The 19,571-nt window shown below is 39.1% G+C and overlaps 1 protein-coding gene and 1 long non-coding RNA gene across 2 annotated transcripts in view; one reads left to right on the top strand and one right to left on the bottom strand.

Annotated features, from left to right (window-relative positions):
* shprh (SNF2 histone linker PHD RING helicase) overlaps positions 1–2,510 on the top strand; it is a 116,275-nt gene extending 113,765 nt beyond the window's left edge. The window contains exon 30 of the mRNA XM_039747526.1: positions 1,249–2,510. Coding sequence (XP_039603460.1) covers positions 1,249–1,345 — 97 coding nt within the window. The 3' untranslated portion in view covers positions 1,346–2,510. The remainder of the gene's footprint in view (positions 1–1,248) is intronic.
* LOC120525331 lies at positions 1,854–3,791 on the bottom strand. The gene is made up of 3 exons (XR_005632937.1): positions 3,274–3,791; positions 2,660–2,798; positions 1,854–1,929 (listed from the first exon to the last, which is right to left on the bottom strand). It is a non-coding gene; the product is annotated as an uncharacterized LOC120525331 (long non-coding RNA).
* Positions 3,792–19,571: the final 15,780 nt, after the last annotated feature.

The raw sequence follows: 19,571 nt of genomic DNA, 5'->3' as shown, positions 1-19,571 counted from the left end.
AACGTCATCCCAGGGTGCATTTTGGTCCTCACAGTCCTCACATTATGTCTAAGTTCGAGTGTAGCCATAATTTGCTGACTGTGCTTCAGCCAGCATGCCAGAATTATGAATTTTTGAACACATTCTACACAACTCTGGCCCTTAGTTCATACCCTGGACACCAAATCCATGTGACCCTAATCTCACGGGTCTGTTAAAACCTGGATACATGGAGAGAAATATTGGTTTATAAATGAGAATAAAACATTAATTTGTTAGAAGTAGCTGGCAAAAGAGTACATATTCAGTGTGGATGGGTTTCTTTCCTTTAACAATGTGCTCACTCTGTGAGGTGTAAATACTTTTAAAAGCCTCTGAGTCTTACCACTAGAATTACCAAAGCCTACAAAAAAACTCATAAATCCAGCCCACCTTAAATCCCTTCGCACCTCTCTGTCAGCATCTTTTGTCTTATAAATGTGCCGATCAAGACAAGCAGCCTACTATTTCATCCACAGAACAGGCACAAAGTTTTTCCAGCTCATGCCTTGATTATTTGGGAGTGAAGTGCTGGAGTTTAAAAGTGGAAATGATAGATCGTTATTTGGAACATTTGCATTTCATGTGTGTTCCGTTTCTACAATAATCTGTGTAAACAGATTGTTAAAACAGAAAAAATTTTCTCATTTTAGTAATAAATGACAAAATGTAGGCATAAACTATATAATGTGTGAAGCCTGGTGTCCAAAGGTCAAATAAACACCTTCACAAAAGGTTCAATGATCTTAAATTTCCACTCTAAAACTCCAACACTTCACTCCCAGTTAATCAAGGCATGAGCTGGGAACACTTTGTGCCTGTTCTGCGGCAGTGGTTTTGGGGGGGGTGGGGGGAGGAGGATAGTATGCTGCTTGTCTTGATCGGCACATTTACAAAACAAAAGACGCTGACGGAGTGGTGCGAAGGGGTTTAAGGTGGGCTGGATTTACAGTTTTTTCGCAGGCTTTTGTAATTCTAGTGTTACCTGGAACAAGAGTCCACATTACTGCTCTTTATAACTTCACTTTTGAATCAAATCAAACCTTAGAGAGATGACAAAATTGTTTGGGGCAATTTATTTTATCTATTTCAGTGAATCAGCAGCCAATAAAATAATATAGTTAAACTAAATTAAACATGTTTTACTCCAAAAGATAAGGTTCTGTTTATTTTTGTGGTATATGAAAGCAGCAATGGATTTTTTTTAAACTTCATGTGTTTCTTTTGCAGCCATAGCTCCACCAGTATGAAGCATTCGGAGGCATCAGTATTGACAGTAGCAGATTTAGCAGATCTCTTCACTGAAGACACTGAAAGTATAGAGTGACGTATAAAGAGAATGATTTAAAACACAGGTTTGTTAGATAAGCTAAAACTATGATCATCATTACCAACACCAATAAAAGTTAGACAGCCAAACTAGCATGATTGTTATTGCAGAATTATTGACCATCCCTTGTAAGAATCACAAAGTCTGCTTTTGTTTTTCCAATTTGTATTGACAAAATGTTCTCCTCCTGCCCAGAATCTATGACTTTTTATTATCTGCCATTTCACTCAGAATTTACTTCTAATAACTTTCAGATGAACAGAAAAATTGAATGGGGATATTGATGACCTGTGTGTTTAGCATGTATACGTATAAGAAATTAGATGCTTTTTATTGTGACAGCATAAGTCTGAGGTGTCATTTGCTGACAAACACAATTTGCGTTCATATTCCAAAAAGAGGGGAAGGGTTTTGAAGTACCTGTGTGTGGTAGAAGTTTGCTTCTGTTGAACACTGCAGCAGACTTCATCTGCCACCGTGGTCCTTAAGGACCAAGTCTGCCCATCTGTGATTCAGACTGCCCTAGCAGAATGTGCTCTTTCACTGATGCATTCACTGGTTCTAGTTTAGTTGGATATTTTCTGTGGAAAGATGGAAAAATGTAAAAAAAAAAAATAATAATAATAATCTGTAAATGTAACTCCATTACTATTTTTTAGCATTTGGTGAAAAAACACTATAGTGTATACATTTACTGTGTATTCAGTAATTTATCCATTACTGTCAATTATTTTATTATCAACTTTCATAACACTTTTTTTTAATACGCTTTTACACTTTTCAGAAAGAGGACCATGTTATAAGCTCCTTAAATTATAAAAAAAAAATAACTAAAAATAACCTTCTGCATACTAGCTTTTTTTGTATCAGTTAAAGTTTGGTCATGTTTACTAATTAATTGTTCAAACACAAGATGGATTTGGCAGCCATTGATGATGGTGTAGTTAATGATTATGAAATGTTGGGTATCTAATAGCAGAGCAAACATCGCTGTTATATGTGTCTGTTGTAAAGGTCAAAATGTGTAGTTTTCCTCCTTTTCTCACTACATAAGATTTGATACTGTATAATTTGGTTCTGTAAATAAAATATGTAGGAAGGCTCAATGAAGTGTGCCTATTGTTAAGGTATTTCATGAAATATTAAATTGCTCCTGCTTTAATGTGTGATGATGTCACTGTTATAACAGCATCTTCATCTTTTAACCTAGTAAGAATGATTTGGCAATGTGTGTCTCTGCATTAGTCAGAGGGGAGTGAGGTGTGCAAATCGGTGAGGTGTAATCAATGAATAGAAGATGATGTCAATTACCTGCTGGAGATAAAAGCGTTGTCTTTGCTGCAGCACCATACGTTTTCAAAATGTCTTCGGTAGAGAAGTTGTTTAGACTCAATCAGAAATCTTGTTGTGACCCTTTCAAATGTCACTTCAAGAAGATAACCCGTGCTGCCTGAGACAGAAATACTGGATCACTAAGTCTCAATTTAAGGTCAGGTCACCGCATCTGCAGAAATAGATGTGTGAGACTCATACCCAAGAACAAACAGATCTGTCAGTCTGACTTTTCAGTAGTGACTTAGAAGACCCTCCCGATCCTGAACCTATGTCTGATCCCTCAACATATGCAGATGAAGGTACATGGCTAAGATGCCCATCACTGGAGAGTTAAGAGTGAACTTTTTACATCCTCATGGATCATCTTTGTCTTTCTCATTTCCATACTGTCCTGATACACCTGTCATAAATCATCAGGATGTGCTTTTAGTACTTGAACTTGTGATGGCAACAGGATGGACAATTTCAAAGAAAAGACACAATTGCTGTATCAAAGGCTCTGATGGAGTATAAATTGAGAGTTTAGCCATTGTTTATGTTCTTACATTTCCACCTTACCATTCAAACAGTATAGTTTGTACATAACTTACCCGTAATTCCACCAAAGTTGAATCTCTTTCTTACACACTAGTGGTCTTCAGGTTTATGAGGAAAGGCGTGTTCTATATTTTCTAAAAACAGACAATGAAAGAGTTTGTGATCTCAGATATGATTTACTTAATTCAAGGCCCTTTTTAGTAGGCCAGTGTCTCCCAGAAAGTCAAAGTACAGAAAAACAAGCACAGCAGGAATATGTAGAATGCAGGCACATGTATTAACCAGATCATGAGAAGGTTTCAATTAAAACACGTACGTGAATTAACTAAACTGAGAGGACATATTAATTAAAATTTGCACATGAATTTGATTTGCAGTCTCACAAGGCACACTTCTGTTCCCATTTCTTGCAGTCTCTATATGTTCTGATGGACCCAGTCACTAAATTTTGCACCAATGTTTTCCTTTATTTCGTTATTTTTTTAAACATGGTCTACTGCTGTCTGAGAAGGTCTGAGACTGAATCTGAGATGCTGCTCTGATTGAGCGAGTTCTTTACCTGTGAGCTTTTGTTTTTGTTTGTTTGCCTTTTGTTTTCAATGCTCCACATTAATCCTCAACTCATTATGCTTTAAATGAGTTTCCCTAATTTCCAACAAGACACGCTCAATACAACTAACATGGCACACAAAATGTCACTCATAATGCACAACAATTCATGTAATTATATTGGTCCCATGCTGGATCACATTCAGATCTCATGCAAACAGCTCCAGGGTTCACTTGGTACAACACCAGCACCACTCTTCACAAACGGTCTCAGTTTGGTTATTTTGGTCAACACCAACATACATTTGGCGTGTTCACATATAAGAAAAACAAATCACTGGTCTAAACAAATTAGGTGTGAAAACGCCTTTATATTCATTTTATTCTGGGGTTCCCAACCATTTTCACCCTGTTTACCCTATGGCAAGCTTTGGAAATTAAACTTATCTCAACCCTATTTTGTTCAATAATTTGAGTTCATACATCTACCATAATTAAACTTTTCATTCAACCTTCAAATAACAATAATAATGGCACATCATAATGTTATTCCACTTATTTAAAACCAACTACTGATGAGCAGATACCAGTATATCAGAATGAAATACAGTGAGTTAATGAAAACACATCAATCAGTGAGACACTTGTTCTTGCTTTTCACCTGTGTAATGCTGCATAACGTGCATAATGCTTCAATTCCTCTGTAATTAGGACATGTGTCACCAGACCACGGATGGTGCAGTACTTGCTCACAGATTCCTCTAACAAACGCCTCTATCTGCCCTCAGAGCCCTCGTAGCCATCCTTCAATGTTTCTGGTACAGACTGGAGTTGCCATCAAGCTGTGCACTGTGACTCCTCTCGATGATATCCAGAGTCCCTGAGAGATAAAACACCTCCTTCCAGGAGCACTGATAATAGCAACACAACCCTCAGCAACCTTCAGGGTCTTGTCACAGAAGGTCTCCCACATCACATTAAGATCGTCAGTCACACCCAAATCCGTAAATTCCTCACACAAACCGCGTGCAAACTCGTCAAACAGCCTGATCTTGGAGTCTGGCCAGGTCCAGCTTCATTTTCCTAGTAGGTGGTAGCCTCCTGGACCTAAGCTCGATCTTTTGAATAGCAAGAACAAGTCTGTGATCAGAATTCACAAACTAAGCACTTCTGTAGATCCTGCAGTTTTCCAGCGTCTGCCCACAAGGATGTGATTGATCTCCTTCACCGCACCACCAGTATTGGAGTACCAAGTTCAACAGTGCAGCTCAGGGCACTGGAACCAGAATCCAGTGATTCAAAGCCTCTGACCTTTTGCAAAGTCAACATGGAGCCACTTTCACCACAGTCACCAGACCCATGGGGACCGAGACAATCCTCATAGCCAGCCCTGTTACTGCCAGTGGCTGCACTGAAGGCACCTATCAACCACCGAGCAAAGTTGCGAATAAAATGTCTCCCTCACCAAGACATCCCTTACCGCGGTCAGAGCATACACCGAGACAACAGACAAGGCAATAATCCGAGTCTCATAATATGCTCGTGAAAGGAGTGAAAATGGACACCACCAGAAGAAGCCGATCCACTATAGCCACAGCTACTCCCCGAGTATGACAGCCATCAGAGTGACCAGACCAATGAAAGGTGTACCCATCTACAGAGACCTTGCCAGTCCCAGGACTGCGCATCTCAGACAGTGCCACCACTGAAATGTGGAGTTTACGCAGCTCCTCTGACAGCAGAGGAAGATGATCATCATGTCAGAGAGACAAGACGTTCCATGCCCCTACCCAGTTGGGCTGCCTCAAATTGGGACAGAGTGTTGCCATGCAGGGGGTGATGCCTCAGCACCACACCAGTTCTGATCCCCAAAAGGCCTGACCCCATTGGCTCTCCAACAGTTTTGACTCTTCTGGGGATGGGGCTCCCAAGGGCTTTCCCCCATCCACTTCATAATGCAAGCAGAGAGCAGAAAGGAATCCTGTCTGTGGTCTCAGAGCCGTGTGAAGTTTTTTTTACAGTGGCTGGGGTGCCAATCTTGCCACCAACCACTATGATTTCCCAGCAAGTTAGAGGACTACTTGTAGGGCCAGATGCAGTTTAACATACCTAGGACAAATTGAATATGCTTGTTTCAACTTTATTAATTCATTGGCCCCCTTACCCCATCTTCACTGTAGTCATCTGGCTGGTCAGAAACTGGACCTTAAACATGTCATTTTTTTAAGGCTAAGATTTGCATTGTGAACATGCAGCTTGTGGGGTTTCTATGGTTCACTCTATACAATATCCACAAGATCACAGTATAACTGACAGTATATGCAGCACATCTTCTGGTGCAGGCCCTGGTTTTCTCACTGCTGGACTACTGCAGCTTTCTGCTGACTTTAGAACTAGTATGTGCCACCAAACTAATGCAGATGATTCAAATTGCAGAGGTTCATCTAGTGTTCAACCGGTTGAGACGGACTCATGTGACTCCTCCCTTCAGATCACTACACTGACTTCTTTTAGCAGAACGTATTAAGTTTACGTTATTGATGCCGGCCTAGATCTTAGTCACTGGATCAGCAGCTATATATAATGAGACACTTGTGGGGTTCTATGCTTCTTCTTGACAACTCAGCTCTGCTCATGAACGGCATCTGTTGAGGCCCACCCCTTTGTGGTATCAAATCTCAGTCCTGATTCTTTTCATGTGTAGCTCCTGGCTGGTGGAATGAACTGCTCGCCTCCATTCAAAATTCAGACTCCCTCAATGCATTTTCAGACTCTCTTGTTTGGTGAATTACTGTCTAAGTGAGATTAAGTTTTGCAAATCTGGGAATTGTAACTCGATTTTTATTTTGTTGTGAACTCTTCACTTGTGGTAATCATTTTGACCTTTGTTCTGTACACTTGTTCCTAAACAGTCTCCTGCCTAATGTTACTTAATAATGTTGGATAAATGTATCTGCTAAGCAAGTTAATGTAAATGGATCTCCTTGTGAGATGGTGCCTTGATCCTCCTGCCTCTCTACCTTGCCTAAAATAGCATGCTTCCCTCATCACTCCTCACAATCCAGGAAGGTCTTCCATTTAATAAAAGCAAATTAAAAATAGCTCAGCTTTATTTTGATGTAGTTATACTATAGGCATTTTCAAACCAGTATATTGTGGAGAAGTGGTTTGGAATAACGCCAAAAAGGCCTTCTCAAACTCCATTTCTTAATATTAGCATTTCACGAATGGGTGGGCATGTTCATTCCACTACTGGTCACATTGTAGAAGCAGTTATTTCAGGGATGTATATGTTGAGCATGGGTTCTACGTGTTCCTGATAGAATATTTCCACTTCCTCCCTTATGCTTTGCATGACATCTCTTTTCTAGTTCTGCTGCCAATTCTAACTCCTCTGTTTGATTATCTAATTTGGTATCTGGGTTTCTGCATTGTTAAATCTGAGCTAGTGATCATCCTCTGTCAGTTGTCGGTAGAACACATCAAATTTTGCTCAAAAGCACAGACCAGCAGTTCACAGAGGTTATAGTGAAGTCCCCATCATCGCCATGGGGATTGCCTCTGAATCCAATTGTTTTGCTTGTACTACTTGCATACTTGTGGTCCCTTTGTGTGTGTCTGCTCCGGTCCTCCTGTTTATCTCTTCTGGCCTGCTCTTTGTTATTTATGGCCTGTGTGTCTACAGTGTAATTTCCTGGTGTCAACACATAGGTTTGTTTTGTTACATACAACACCGCTTAGGTTGAAAAGAACATTTTTAGGAACTATAGCAGCTAAATTATAGTTAGTTTCCTGGTTACTCCTCAGTGCTGACTAGCCTTGTTTTAAAAAGTAATTTATTGAGAGAGCTGTAAACTAATAAGGAATCTGTAACAACCCTAACCCTTCATGAGGAAATGACTTTCAACTCTTTCGGACCTGGTCATCTGTATCTAGATCTGTGCCTGTATTTATCAAGTGTCTCTGAATTAATGCTAGGAATTGCACTAAAAGTTTTACTGGCAAACAATTTGTCCTACCCCAGAGTAGGACATGAGAAGTACAATATTGTGGCGGCCCACACCTTTTCCCAGCAAGGAATAAGAGTTTACATTAAAAAGTAAATGACGTTGTGATGTTATGGCATCCCAAGCTACAAAGCGGCACTCTTACTAAGAGCCAGTCTTAGAATATTAATGTGAAAATGCAAGAGTGATTACTTAATTGGTTTAGAATGTAAGATAATGGACAATTCTGTTTAATTCCTAAAGCTAACTTGTAATGCAATTTTCAAATTGCTAAGGTTTATCTGATCTGCAATAATAGAATTTTAGTCAGTCTGTAGTTAGCTAGAAACAGTACTGTTTGATTTGCCTGTTTTCATTGGGGTAACGACAGCGTACCATTCATTTCTAACTGTTCATGTATCATATCTGCAAGTTTGACATGTGAAAGTGTCTGCATGTTAAATAGAGAATTTATAAGAGAAACTCAAAGAAACATAAAATATATAAGCCTTGAATAGAAGCATCTTATAAGAACTTTTGTATTGTAATTTTTGTGAAACATAACAAAATATATACTGCAACCCTTGGACAGAAACATGTTATATAAGAACTTTTTGATTATCATTTTTTCTCTGTAAACAGCTTTGCTTTGAATTTTTGCTAAAACATTTAAAACGAAGACAATTGAATTGTGGAATTATTTGCATACATATGTATCCAATAGTCACACTCATTGCCTAAACCCCATGAGAAAGCAGAACCTGCAGAAATTTGGAAAACAAACAAACACAGCTATGTGTAGTTTTCTTGAAATCATGGTGACATTTTGTAGTTTTCTGATACTAATGTTGAGGTTTCACCACAAAGATAATAATAACAATAATAATAATAATATTCAAAGAAGTGTAAGAAGAAAGAAAAAATAATTAAGGTTGGATATTGTGCTGAGCTGCACGTGATTGTTGCCACTTTCAACCACATCATAAATAATACTTTAACAAATACCAAGATGGAAAGACCGAAAGACATACACTGAATGGGAGTAAAGCTCGATGAAGGGCACGTTTATTTAACAATGAAAGATACACAGTCGTACTTTCAGAAGAATCATCTTCCCACTGTTATGGCCACGGGAATCGTCTCATAAAATAACTATTATTGAAACCAGCCATGTCTATTCCTGTGATGTTTCTGAAGTTGTGTTCATTCTTCCAGTGTTCCCAATCATCTTAACAGGTTTGTGTGCCATGTTTCTCTCCATGATCCTCCTTTATCTTCAGCAAGGCTCTATTTATCGAAACGTGAGTCTCTGCCTGTGTTGTAAAATATTATAGAAATATTCCATCAATTTGTGGAATGCAGAGCTCATTGTACCTGTATAATGTTTCCTTGTCCATCACCCATTCAGCCCTGCTTATTTTAAGATTAATGCTGGCTACTGCAACACAGGTTGTATCCATGACCACCTCTGTGTCGATACTGTGATACCTCTAAGGATTCACATATGTGTGATCATCCACACATGGGGCAATAATCTTTATGTGCAGGACATCAATCACACAAACACAACTCCAGGAGAACCAGCAATCTGCATGAATACAGCTTGCTTTAATATTACCTCACTTGGAGTGGTGGGGAAATGTGTAAGTCTGTGTATTACGTCATGTTTTGGAAAGGGCATTTCAAAGTTTGGTGGAAAATTTGAGAAGTGGCGGGTTGTGACAAACACAAATCATTTGTATTGCAAAGCCACATTTTCCCTGATGTTACCTTTTTGCTAAGAACATATCACTTTTCAGCGTAGATGAAGTGATCACGTAACATACAAGATTAGTTATGAAAATTATTCCATCTCTTTCAGATTCTAGATTCAGATCTGTTTATGAGTTCATTATTGTCTAACGTTTCCAAAACATTCCGCCTGAATGCCATCTTCTGGCAGCTATCCTGAATCCTGATGAATGTAGCAGTAAATTCCTAAATTAGGAAAACTGATAAAATGTGTTTACTCCTAAACCCAAGCCTAGGACCAAACTTCTGATCACTTTGAGATTTTGCAGCCCGTTTTCCTAGTCTGAGTCGCGTGATAAATCTGAGCACAGATCTATTAGCCTCGCATGGCCCTACTGAGATTTAGGATTGTTGAGTTACATAACATGTATTTTTCATTCTTTAGGGCTTTTTGTTGATGGGAGTCTTTCCTTTGTTTCAAAGCCTTGTTTCTAATTTTTTTTCTTATTACTTCCATTGTATTCTTGTATTTGACTGAATTGTAAGTGTCTTGTTTGGATATTTTTGCAAGATAAAGCTGATCAGACAAGAAAGAAAGAAACTAGGAATGCTTTAATTATGGTAATGTGGCATAACTGGGTGACTGTGAGTTCATGTTTTAGGAAATAAAATCAAGTTGTTTTCTGTTAGAGAATATACAAAACATTTACGCAGTTGTGATCCCAGTCTGCACAATGACTTTTGGACTGATTAACAGAAATTTAGAAGGTTTTGAACAATGCACGGCTGGGTAAAAACCTCTAAATAACAGACTAATACATGGGAAGAGTGACTGATGATTACATATACTTTGTTTTGAACATTTTCTTTAGGTGATTAAACTTAAATGACTGGAAATGGCAGACCATCTTTACAAGATTTCATTTAAGTGACGTCTTTTGTCAGGGGTTTGGCTTTCACATCTGGTCCTGTTCAATTTGCACCACAAAAAGTTACCCACTGACAATAAAATGTGACCCAGTAGACCTGAAAGAAAGTGCAATTCTGAAAACGAGAATGAATAGCCTCAAGCCACTTTCAATATGAAAGCAAATCCAGTTATATGGACATTTGAATTGGTTCTCTGATGTTGGGGTTTGGATTATGCAAGCTACCGGAAAGCAATGAATGAAACTTAAGAGCGAGAGGGACAGGAGTCATACACAAAGCAAAAATTCAAGATGTATTGCAGTGCATTCTGGGTATTTTAGAGGTTGTCCTTTATTTACTGTATGTCACAGATTGGTTTGTCTGAATCACAACCAACCACATATTTATTGTTATGGCTATACATATTTCAGAAACATTGGATGTAAGGCAGCAACTGTGGACAGGGTGCCAAGTCTATCACAGGCACTCTCACTTACTTGAGGGTAACACACACGCACTTTTGGAAAAAGCTGGAGAAAAATTCACAGAGACGTAGATAAAGAGTTACAATGCCACTCAGACAGTATCTGGATAACCCAGGGGTCTGGACATGTTGCACAATTCTGAAAACATCTTGCCAGCCTTAACTTTCTGAAGTCAATTAAATTATAATGCATCAATTGCCCAGGATTATAATTGAAAGAACACTTTGGGTGTCATCCAGTTGAATGGAAGCCTAGATCATCTTGCTTATAGCTAAACAAACATGGAAGACGTGTTAAGTGCTACAGCGAACCCCCAAGTGTATTTTTTACTGTCTGGGCAGACAGGAGTTTTGCCGACGCCAAGACCTGTACAGTCCTTGGAGCTGGTGCCAGATTTTCACAACCTTTATACAAAGCAAAGCTCTACAACATGAATCTGACTTCAGCACCAGCTTCCCCTAACCTTGTCTGCTGATTTAAAAGAAGAGCATAGCATTCAGTTTTTTGTTAAACTGATTCTTTTATGCCATTTTTTAGTAACACTAACGCAATAGACAGAGTGGTGGCTCTGAGGCTAACACTCTGTGCTGGTATCTGGAAGGTTGGCAGTTCAAATCTCGCCACTGCCAGAAGGCCCTTAACCTGAAAATTCTAATATGGATGCTGTATAATGGCTGACCCTGTGCTCTGACCCCCAAAGGTCATGTACAAAATCAATTTCCTATCTGGTTTTAACAAAGAAAAAAAAAAAATATATATATATATATATATATATATATATATATATATATATATATATATATATATATATATAAAATAAAATTATTTCTCCCAAAATTTAATCCATATTGGGGTGGCATGGGGGTTATTTATTTCTTTACCGTTGTACACTTATCTGTTTTTTAAAATTATAGATTGGTTAGATTTGGGCGGCACGGTGGCGCAGTGGGTAGTGCTGCTGCCTTGCAGTTAGGAGACCCAGGTTCTCTTCCCGGGTCCTCCCTGCATGGAGTTTGCATGTTCTCCCTGTGTTTGCATGGGTTTCCTCCTACAGTCCAAAGACAAGCTGTTTAGGTACATTAGCGATCCCAAGTGTGGGTGTGTATGTGTGCCCTGTGGTGGGCTGGCGCCCTGTCCAGGGTTTGTTTCCTGCCTTGTGCCCTGTGTTGGCTGAGATTGGCTCTGGCAGACCCCCGTGACCCTTGTAGCTATGATATATGATTCATGTTATATTTAGTTTTTTGTTTTTTTTAACAAACTAAGTGGCTTCAAATTATATTAAAAAATCTATGTAAATGCAGAAACAGAAGCTCTGGATTAACCATTTAGCAAAGTAAGCACAGGCCTTCAGCACCAACTGATCGGGGGCACCGCAGAGTTTTTTACAATTTATCATGTCATTAACTCTTACACTGCCACTCCCAACTTTAGTCAGAATTTTTCCGCATTGTTAAAAAATAATTCTATTCTTTAGTATGGATTTCACTAAAGTTTAAGCCTTTGGTTTGAATATGTCGTCAGTTATCACATTTGCCTCCATCTGATGGTGTAAGAGTTCCTTTCAGACGAGTAGAAACACAGCTGGCTGGCATTTAAGTCATCAGCTGATTGGAGTAATGCACCCTTAAGCTTTTCTTTTATTTTGTTTATTGATCTTTCATATAAATTAGGCATGTTCTAATCTCTTATTTTGCCTTCTTAACTTATTGAGTTTTAATGTCTTCTCAGTTAAGCAACAGATTTGCAGAAGTGGTGCCATTATTGGGCTCTGCTTAGGGCATCAGTTGTCCTCAATCCTGCCCTGAGGCATACTTATAGTCAAAAAGAAAACTGAATTATTTTTCTTAAATGTACAAGAATGGTGTAAGCATGCAAATTATTCTTAGAAATATCCCACTTTTCAGTTGTCATCTGTCTTGAGTTTCCATGTTTTCCTCATATCTGTTTAGGTTTTTCTGTGGGTACTTGGATTTTCCATTCCCATTTCCAAAAACATAATGTTAGATGAACTGGAAATTTTGAACTCTCCCACTGTGGGTGGGTGTGTGTGTGTGTGTGTGCGCATGTGTGCGAGAGAGAGAGAGTCAGTGGGCTGGGTTGGACTGTCATCCTGTCCAGGGCTTGTTTCTGCTTTATGCCATGATACTGCAAGGACAGGCTCTATTACTCCATGACCTGTAATTGGATTAAATGGTTTTGGGAATATTAGGATATGTCAGGTAAAATATCTGGGAGCTTTATTAAGAATGGAGGATAATCATTGTGGTAGTAGTAGTGTACGGAGTACACTAAGTTCTTACTTATACGTCCAATCAACTTGCAAAATGTTGCCATTCTCCAGCTCCAGCATAAGTAAGAATATATTAAAATACATCCATTCATGTTAAAAATAGCAAACACACATCTGTTTACCTGATGTCCTCCAGTCCATTGCAGGAAACATCCACACCCTATCACACAGGGGCCAGTTTAGCCTAACATACGTATCTTTAAAATCTGGAATACCCACTACTTGCTAGAGGTCACACAAATTCCACATTTTACCTGGGCTTGGATTCAATACCAGAATGCTGAAGCTGTAAAACGTCTGGTCTAACCACAAACCCTAACCCTCTTGTATCATTACTGGCACAATTTTCAGAATAAATGGCAGCACAATTGTCACTGGCAAAGAATCACATGAGATGATGGGAGTGTAGCCAGAGGGGCTACCAGATTAAGGCACAGTCCAAGCCAGCTGTTTTGTAAGGAGTCCCTCCGCATCTAGCAGCCTGATCAGCCATTGGGTGATGCAGTTCTCCTTTAGCACAGTGGCAGAACTCACTGTTTGCAATTCCAGTGGTCCACAGTCAATCCTAACCACCACTGCCTCAGAGAGGACTTTGGCTCAGATGGGGATATCACCTTGAGTGAAGGTGCTAGAGAAGGAATGGATGTAACCAGATGGGTGAAGTACCAAAGGATAAGAATGAGCTACTGTTGTACAAGAAGCTCCTTTGTACTCAGCAGCCTAATTGGTTGCTGGCTGGTGAAGTCTTCCATTTAGCTCAGCAGGCTGAGCAGGTCCATTCCAAGGCCATGAGCCTGTGTCCCACTACTGTCATCTCAAGAAAGACAGCAGCTGATAGAGAGGGTTGATCACACTAAGTGGATTTCTGACCCCAGACAACAGCCTTGCACCTCCATTATGAGATGTTTCGTCAGTCTGGCTTCATCGATTTTGAATGACAGTTCTACACAGTGCAGTGGCCTAAATAGTTCAGTTTTAAAGAACCGACTGCACTCCTGAAATGTTATGGTGGACGAATGGACTATTAGCCTGTAGATGGGGTTGGTTTATGATTCCACGATTAAAAGACCTGATGAGGAACTGCTAAAGCATGTGAAATATACTATAATATTGGAACTAATATGTTCAGACCTTTCATAGTGTTGAAAAGTTACCAAATGCTGGGACATCTGAAAAAGCATTTATGTGGAGTATCACATGGAGGACATAGTTCACTTTGGTTTACTGAATTGTTAATAAGTGCCCTTTCAGCATGCTTCAGAATTCAAGATTAAAAATTCGGACGTGAGCATCAGTAGGCTTTTAGCCCTAGGAACCAAGTTACCCGAACTATTCTTTAACATTTCAGTAATTACCACTCTGAAGCTGATCATAAAATAGCAATGGATGAGAAAAATTCATAATTAATTGCAGAATTACAGTATTTGAAGGTTCCTCTAGAGTGCCCCTTTCTTTTGCACAATTTGGTTCAAAACTAATCAGCACATCGTCATCTCATAACAGGCTTAAGTTTTGAGTTTGGTATTTTTCCATCCATATGTTTTAGCTCTAGACTGTCCTCAAGAAACTGTGACACACAGACCCCTCAACAAGATATCGATGTTTTTGGTATCGGGGACCAAAAAAAGGTTGCGATCCATTGAAAACCAGATATTGAAATTTTAATGAATCTAAAGCTTTCTCTACTCCCTCAAACACGATATGGTTATGGTGGGGGAGGGCACAAAGCAATAAACACGAAGATAACAATAATTCTATGGTGATACACTGGCATATACTCTACAAAATAATTATAAAATTGGAAAAAAAAGGAGAATGGGGGTCCATGAAAAAATACAAAGTACATGGTAGATACGGTTCTGTGATTGTAATGTGCCCCCCAAAACTGGTTGTAGAAGAGAGAAAACTCATTTAAAATGTGTGTGTGTAAGGTAGTATTGCAACCGATGCTTCTGAGATTGACCACCATTACCCTGAATCTGAATAATGTATGAATAAAAAGAAAGCTGCCATTTTATGAGGACAGAAATCTGCCCTACCCTGACAGCACTGGATGAATACTTGCAATTGTGAACAATTATGTTGACTTTTGTAAAATGTTACCTATTATATTTTATGCATACATTGGCTCCCTGGTGAGCTGGTTGAAAAAATATTTATCTTCTATTGTGAACCACCTACTGTACACTCACCTAAAGGGTTATTAGGAACACCTGTTCAATTTCTCATTAATACAATTATCTAATCAATCAATCACATGGCAGTTGCTTCAATGCATTTAGGGGTGTGGTCCTGGTCAAGACAATCTCCTGAACTCCAAACTGTATGTCAGAATGGGAAAGAAAGGTGATTTAAGCAATTTTGAGCGTGGCATGGTTGTTGGTGCTCTGCTCAGTTACTGGGATTTTCACACACAACCATTTCTAGGGTTTACAAAGAATGGTGTGAAAAGGCAAAAACATCCAGTATGCGACAGTCCTGTGGGCGAAAATGCCTTGTTGATGCTAGAGGTCAGAGGAGAATGGGCCGACTGATTCAAGCTGATAGAAGAGCAACTTTGACTGAAATAACCACTCGTTACAACCGAGGTATGCAGCAAAGCATTTGTGAAGCCACAACACGCACAACCTTGAGGCGGATGGGCTTCAACAGCAGAAGACCCCACCGGGTACCACTCATCTCCACTACAAATAGGAAAAAGAGGCTACAATTTGCACGAGCTCACCAAAATTGGACAGTTGAAGACTGGAAAAATGTTGCCTGGTCTGATGAGTCTCGATTTCTGTTGAGACATTCAAATGGTAGAGTCAGAATTTGGCATAAACAGAATGAGAACATGGATCCATCATGCCTTGTTACCACTGTGCAGGCTGGTGGTGGTGTAATGGTGTGGGGATGTTTTCTTGGCACACTTTAGGCCCCTTAGTGCCAATTGGGCATCGTTTAAATGCCACGGGCTACCTCAGCATTGTTTCTGACCATGTCCATCCCTTCATGACCACCATGTACCCATCCTCTGATGGCTACTTCCAGCAGGATAATGCACCATGTCACAAAGCTCGAATCATTTCAAATTGGTTTCTTGAACATGACAATGAGTTCACTGTACTAAAATGGCCCCACAGTCACCAGATCTCAACCCAATAGAGCATCTTTGGAATGTGGTGGAACGGGAGCTTCGTGCCCTGGATGTGCATCCCACAAATCTCCATCAACTGCAAGATTCTATCCTATCAATATGGGCCAACATTTCTAAAGAATGCTTTCAGCACCTTGTTGAATCAATGCCACGTAGAATTAAGGCAGTTCTGAAGGCGAAAGGGGGTCAAACACCATATTAGTATGGTGTTCCTAATAATCCTTTAGGTGAGTGTATATGGTGATATAGTGGTTAGCATTTCTTCATCACACTTTAAGAATTTTGGGTTAATATCCTGGGTCTGGTCACTATAATTGGTGTAGGCTTTTCATCAGATACTCACTTTTCCATCACAGGTCAAAGATATGCAAGTTTTGTTGTATGGCAACTCTAGATTAGCCAGATAGTGGTAGTACTGGTATTGTCATGTGTACAGAGAATAGCGAAAGTCTTACTCTAAGCAACATGTCACATGTGAGTGTGCATGACCTGCATTGGACTGAAACCTCACCCAGGGCTGTTCCTGTCCCAAAACCCAGCGATACTAAAATCAAACTAAATGGATGATTCACCTTTAGCTGTACCAAACATAGACTAAACTCTTCAAGGTCTTTCATTGTAAACTATCTGTGTATCACAACTGGTGAAACCTATTTAAATAAGCCAGGCCAAGTATCAGAACCTAAGTACCCTCATCAGTACACCCCTCTTAACCTCATCTGCCAACAGTTATATAAGAACTCTGTCTCCTGTGATTTACTCCCCTCTTCTTGATGGAGGACTAAGCTGTATTTGTTGACTGTAATTTTTACAATTTCTTTTGTAATGTGGAACAATTAGCATATAATTTGCATACAGCTTCTGGTATAAACAGTGAATAAAGCGAGATTTTGCACAGTGCATCAGGACACATAAAGGTAAGTGACTAGAAAAGCCTTGCATGTCAATAGGATATTAGAATGAAATTTGCAGTTTAGTGTAAATTTATAAATCCATTTTTGGAAACAATACATGGTCACAGGGACTGGCAACACTGGTTACGAGGCAGGAATGAATGAACTATAAAATATCTTTACTGTCTACAGTTGGTTACCTGCCTTGTTGCCTTGACACCACTCTGCCTCTTCCCATTTCTGTATTTGAAAAATTGGGGTTGAACACTAGTGTGGCCAGCAGAAACCAAAAATTTAAATCAAAAATAAGTTAGGACAGAACCTGGTGTCTCTGTTTGAACTGGGCCGAGAATACTAACTGATGGTGTAAGATTGATTAGCTATAACACAATGGCGAGATGATAGAGGATTATGCATGACTTAAATTCCTAAATTCTGATTTCATTCGGAACCATTTTAAATTCATGACATTGATGCAATGGTGTTGGTTGAACACTTTGACTAATTAAAAAGTTAGCTTTGTTTCTAGTTTTGAATGCTGGAATCATATGCAACAAGGTTTTGCAAAATTCTGTAGGTTAATATGGCCAGTTATTGTCACATGAAATGAAGTGATTTTGTTTTGACAGACACACAAATCAAAGCATGATGCCCAAATCTGAGGGAGTTAAATTATCTAAAAATTCTACAATGAACAGAAGCTAGAATAACATATTAATCAAAGTGTTGGGTGGAAATAAAAAAAAACATCAAGGAGTCTTGAAGCTTTCTCCACAATGTTGGTTTAATGTCATCCTACCTGTTTTTGTTGGTGTTCCTGATTTTTAAAATGATGAATCCTGCATTTTAGCACAAAGGAGTCTAACCAAACTAATCTAACTTGTTAAGAGTTCATCATTTTGAAAATGAGAAATGAAGACTAAGCAACTAAAATTAATGAGGCACATCCTGTCTACGTTTCCATCATTGGGAAATGCTCTCTTCTTTATAATTTAAAACACACACAAGTACAGGAACAAACAAACATCACTGGTTTCTTATGAAGACCTGGCAGGCAATGGTTTTCCCAGGTATTATACTTGATTAATGGAATGTTGACTTGGGCAGGGAGGGATAGCTTTACTGATCTGGTCAGAGGACTGAGGACATTAGTGAATGGCTTATGGCTATGCTCTGTTTAGCATTCGTTTGTTCAAAGGTTGATGTGCTTGCTGGTTCCTGAGCAGCACTTCTTTTCTCCACCCTTGCGGCCTGCTGATTCTCTTCTTTTGTCTGCATCTTTTCGCGTTAAAACTGATTAAGTTAGTTTTTGTGTTGCAATTACTTAGTACGTTTTCTTTCATTTTTCACTTAAGCTGCCACTTAAGTCTTCAATCTGCCTCAAGAATGATTAAAGATATAAAGAGGTAGGGGAAGTGACCACGAAGGTGGTAGGGAATGAGAACGGCACCCATACACATGCACCGCATGGCCGCCCTGCTGCGCACATGTGTATGGGTATTCTACAATAAAATAAAAATAAAAAGAGTAATAAAAATCTTCACCCCAAAAGCAGATAGTAGATGTCATGTAGTATATTTGTACCAAATTTCAAGTCAATAGGTGAAACGGTTTGCGAGCTACAGGTGATTTAAAATCCTGGACAGACAAACGAACTGCCATGGTTGCGTATTATATAAGAAGATTTCAGAGTGAATTAATTTTCCAGAAAGTCTGTGCCACCACATGTCACTCTCTGTCTGTTTTAGGTAACATTACTGACACTTGGAGATTCGACAGTTTGCTCTCTGGTTTGGTTTTGATGGATGTGTTGATGGACAGCAATGACACGGATGAAAGGCACCAGCTGCCATTAACAACTTTAACATAATTTTCGTAAAGAGATCGCTGGCATCAGTTCATTTAAAACTAAGTAATGAATGCTCTAGTGTTTATAATTAAAGAAAAAAAAAGCTTTCTGCATTTTAATGTACCTGTATATATCAAACTATGTAAATGGAAAAGAAGAACCCAAACCTTCCAAACAGTCTATTTTTTCATACATAACAAGAAATTTCAAACTTAACTGTTCCTGTATATCCACAACAATAATTCCTCGACAAATTTATAATGTAAATACGACCAAAAGATTCACTCCTGTGTGAAGTGTGGAAATAACTCAAAGGTAATGAGCTGAGCTTTTTGTTAACCAACTGGTGTGTCTGTGAGGAAGGGGCTGGTTTATGATTTTTCGGAGATCTTCTGTTACCTTGGACTCGCCTGGGCTTCCTCATTCATGTTAGGAATCTCATTGTTGGCTGGGGTATTATTCAAGCTAGTACTTCAAGTCTTGAAGAGAGCCTCTTGTCCACTTACAAAGGGAGATCAGC

This window comes from Polypterus senegalus, chromosome 3 (genome assembly GCF_016835505.1).
Source record: "Polypterus senegalus isolate Bchr_013 chromosome 3, ASM1683550v1, whole genome shotgun sequence".
Classification (NCBI taxonomy): Eukaryota; Metazoa; Chordata; class Cladistia; order Polypteriformes; family Polypteridae; genus Polypterus; species Polypterus senegalus.
Note: the sequence above shows the minus strand (reverse complement) of the source record. Positions and strands in the feature narration are given on the sequence as shown.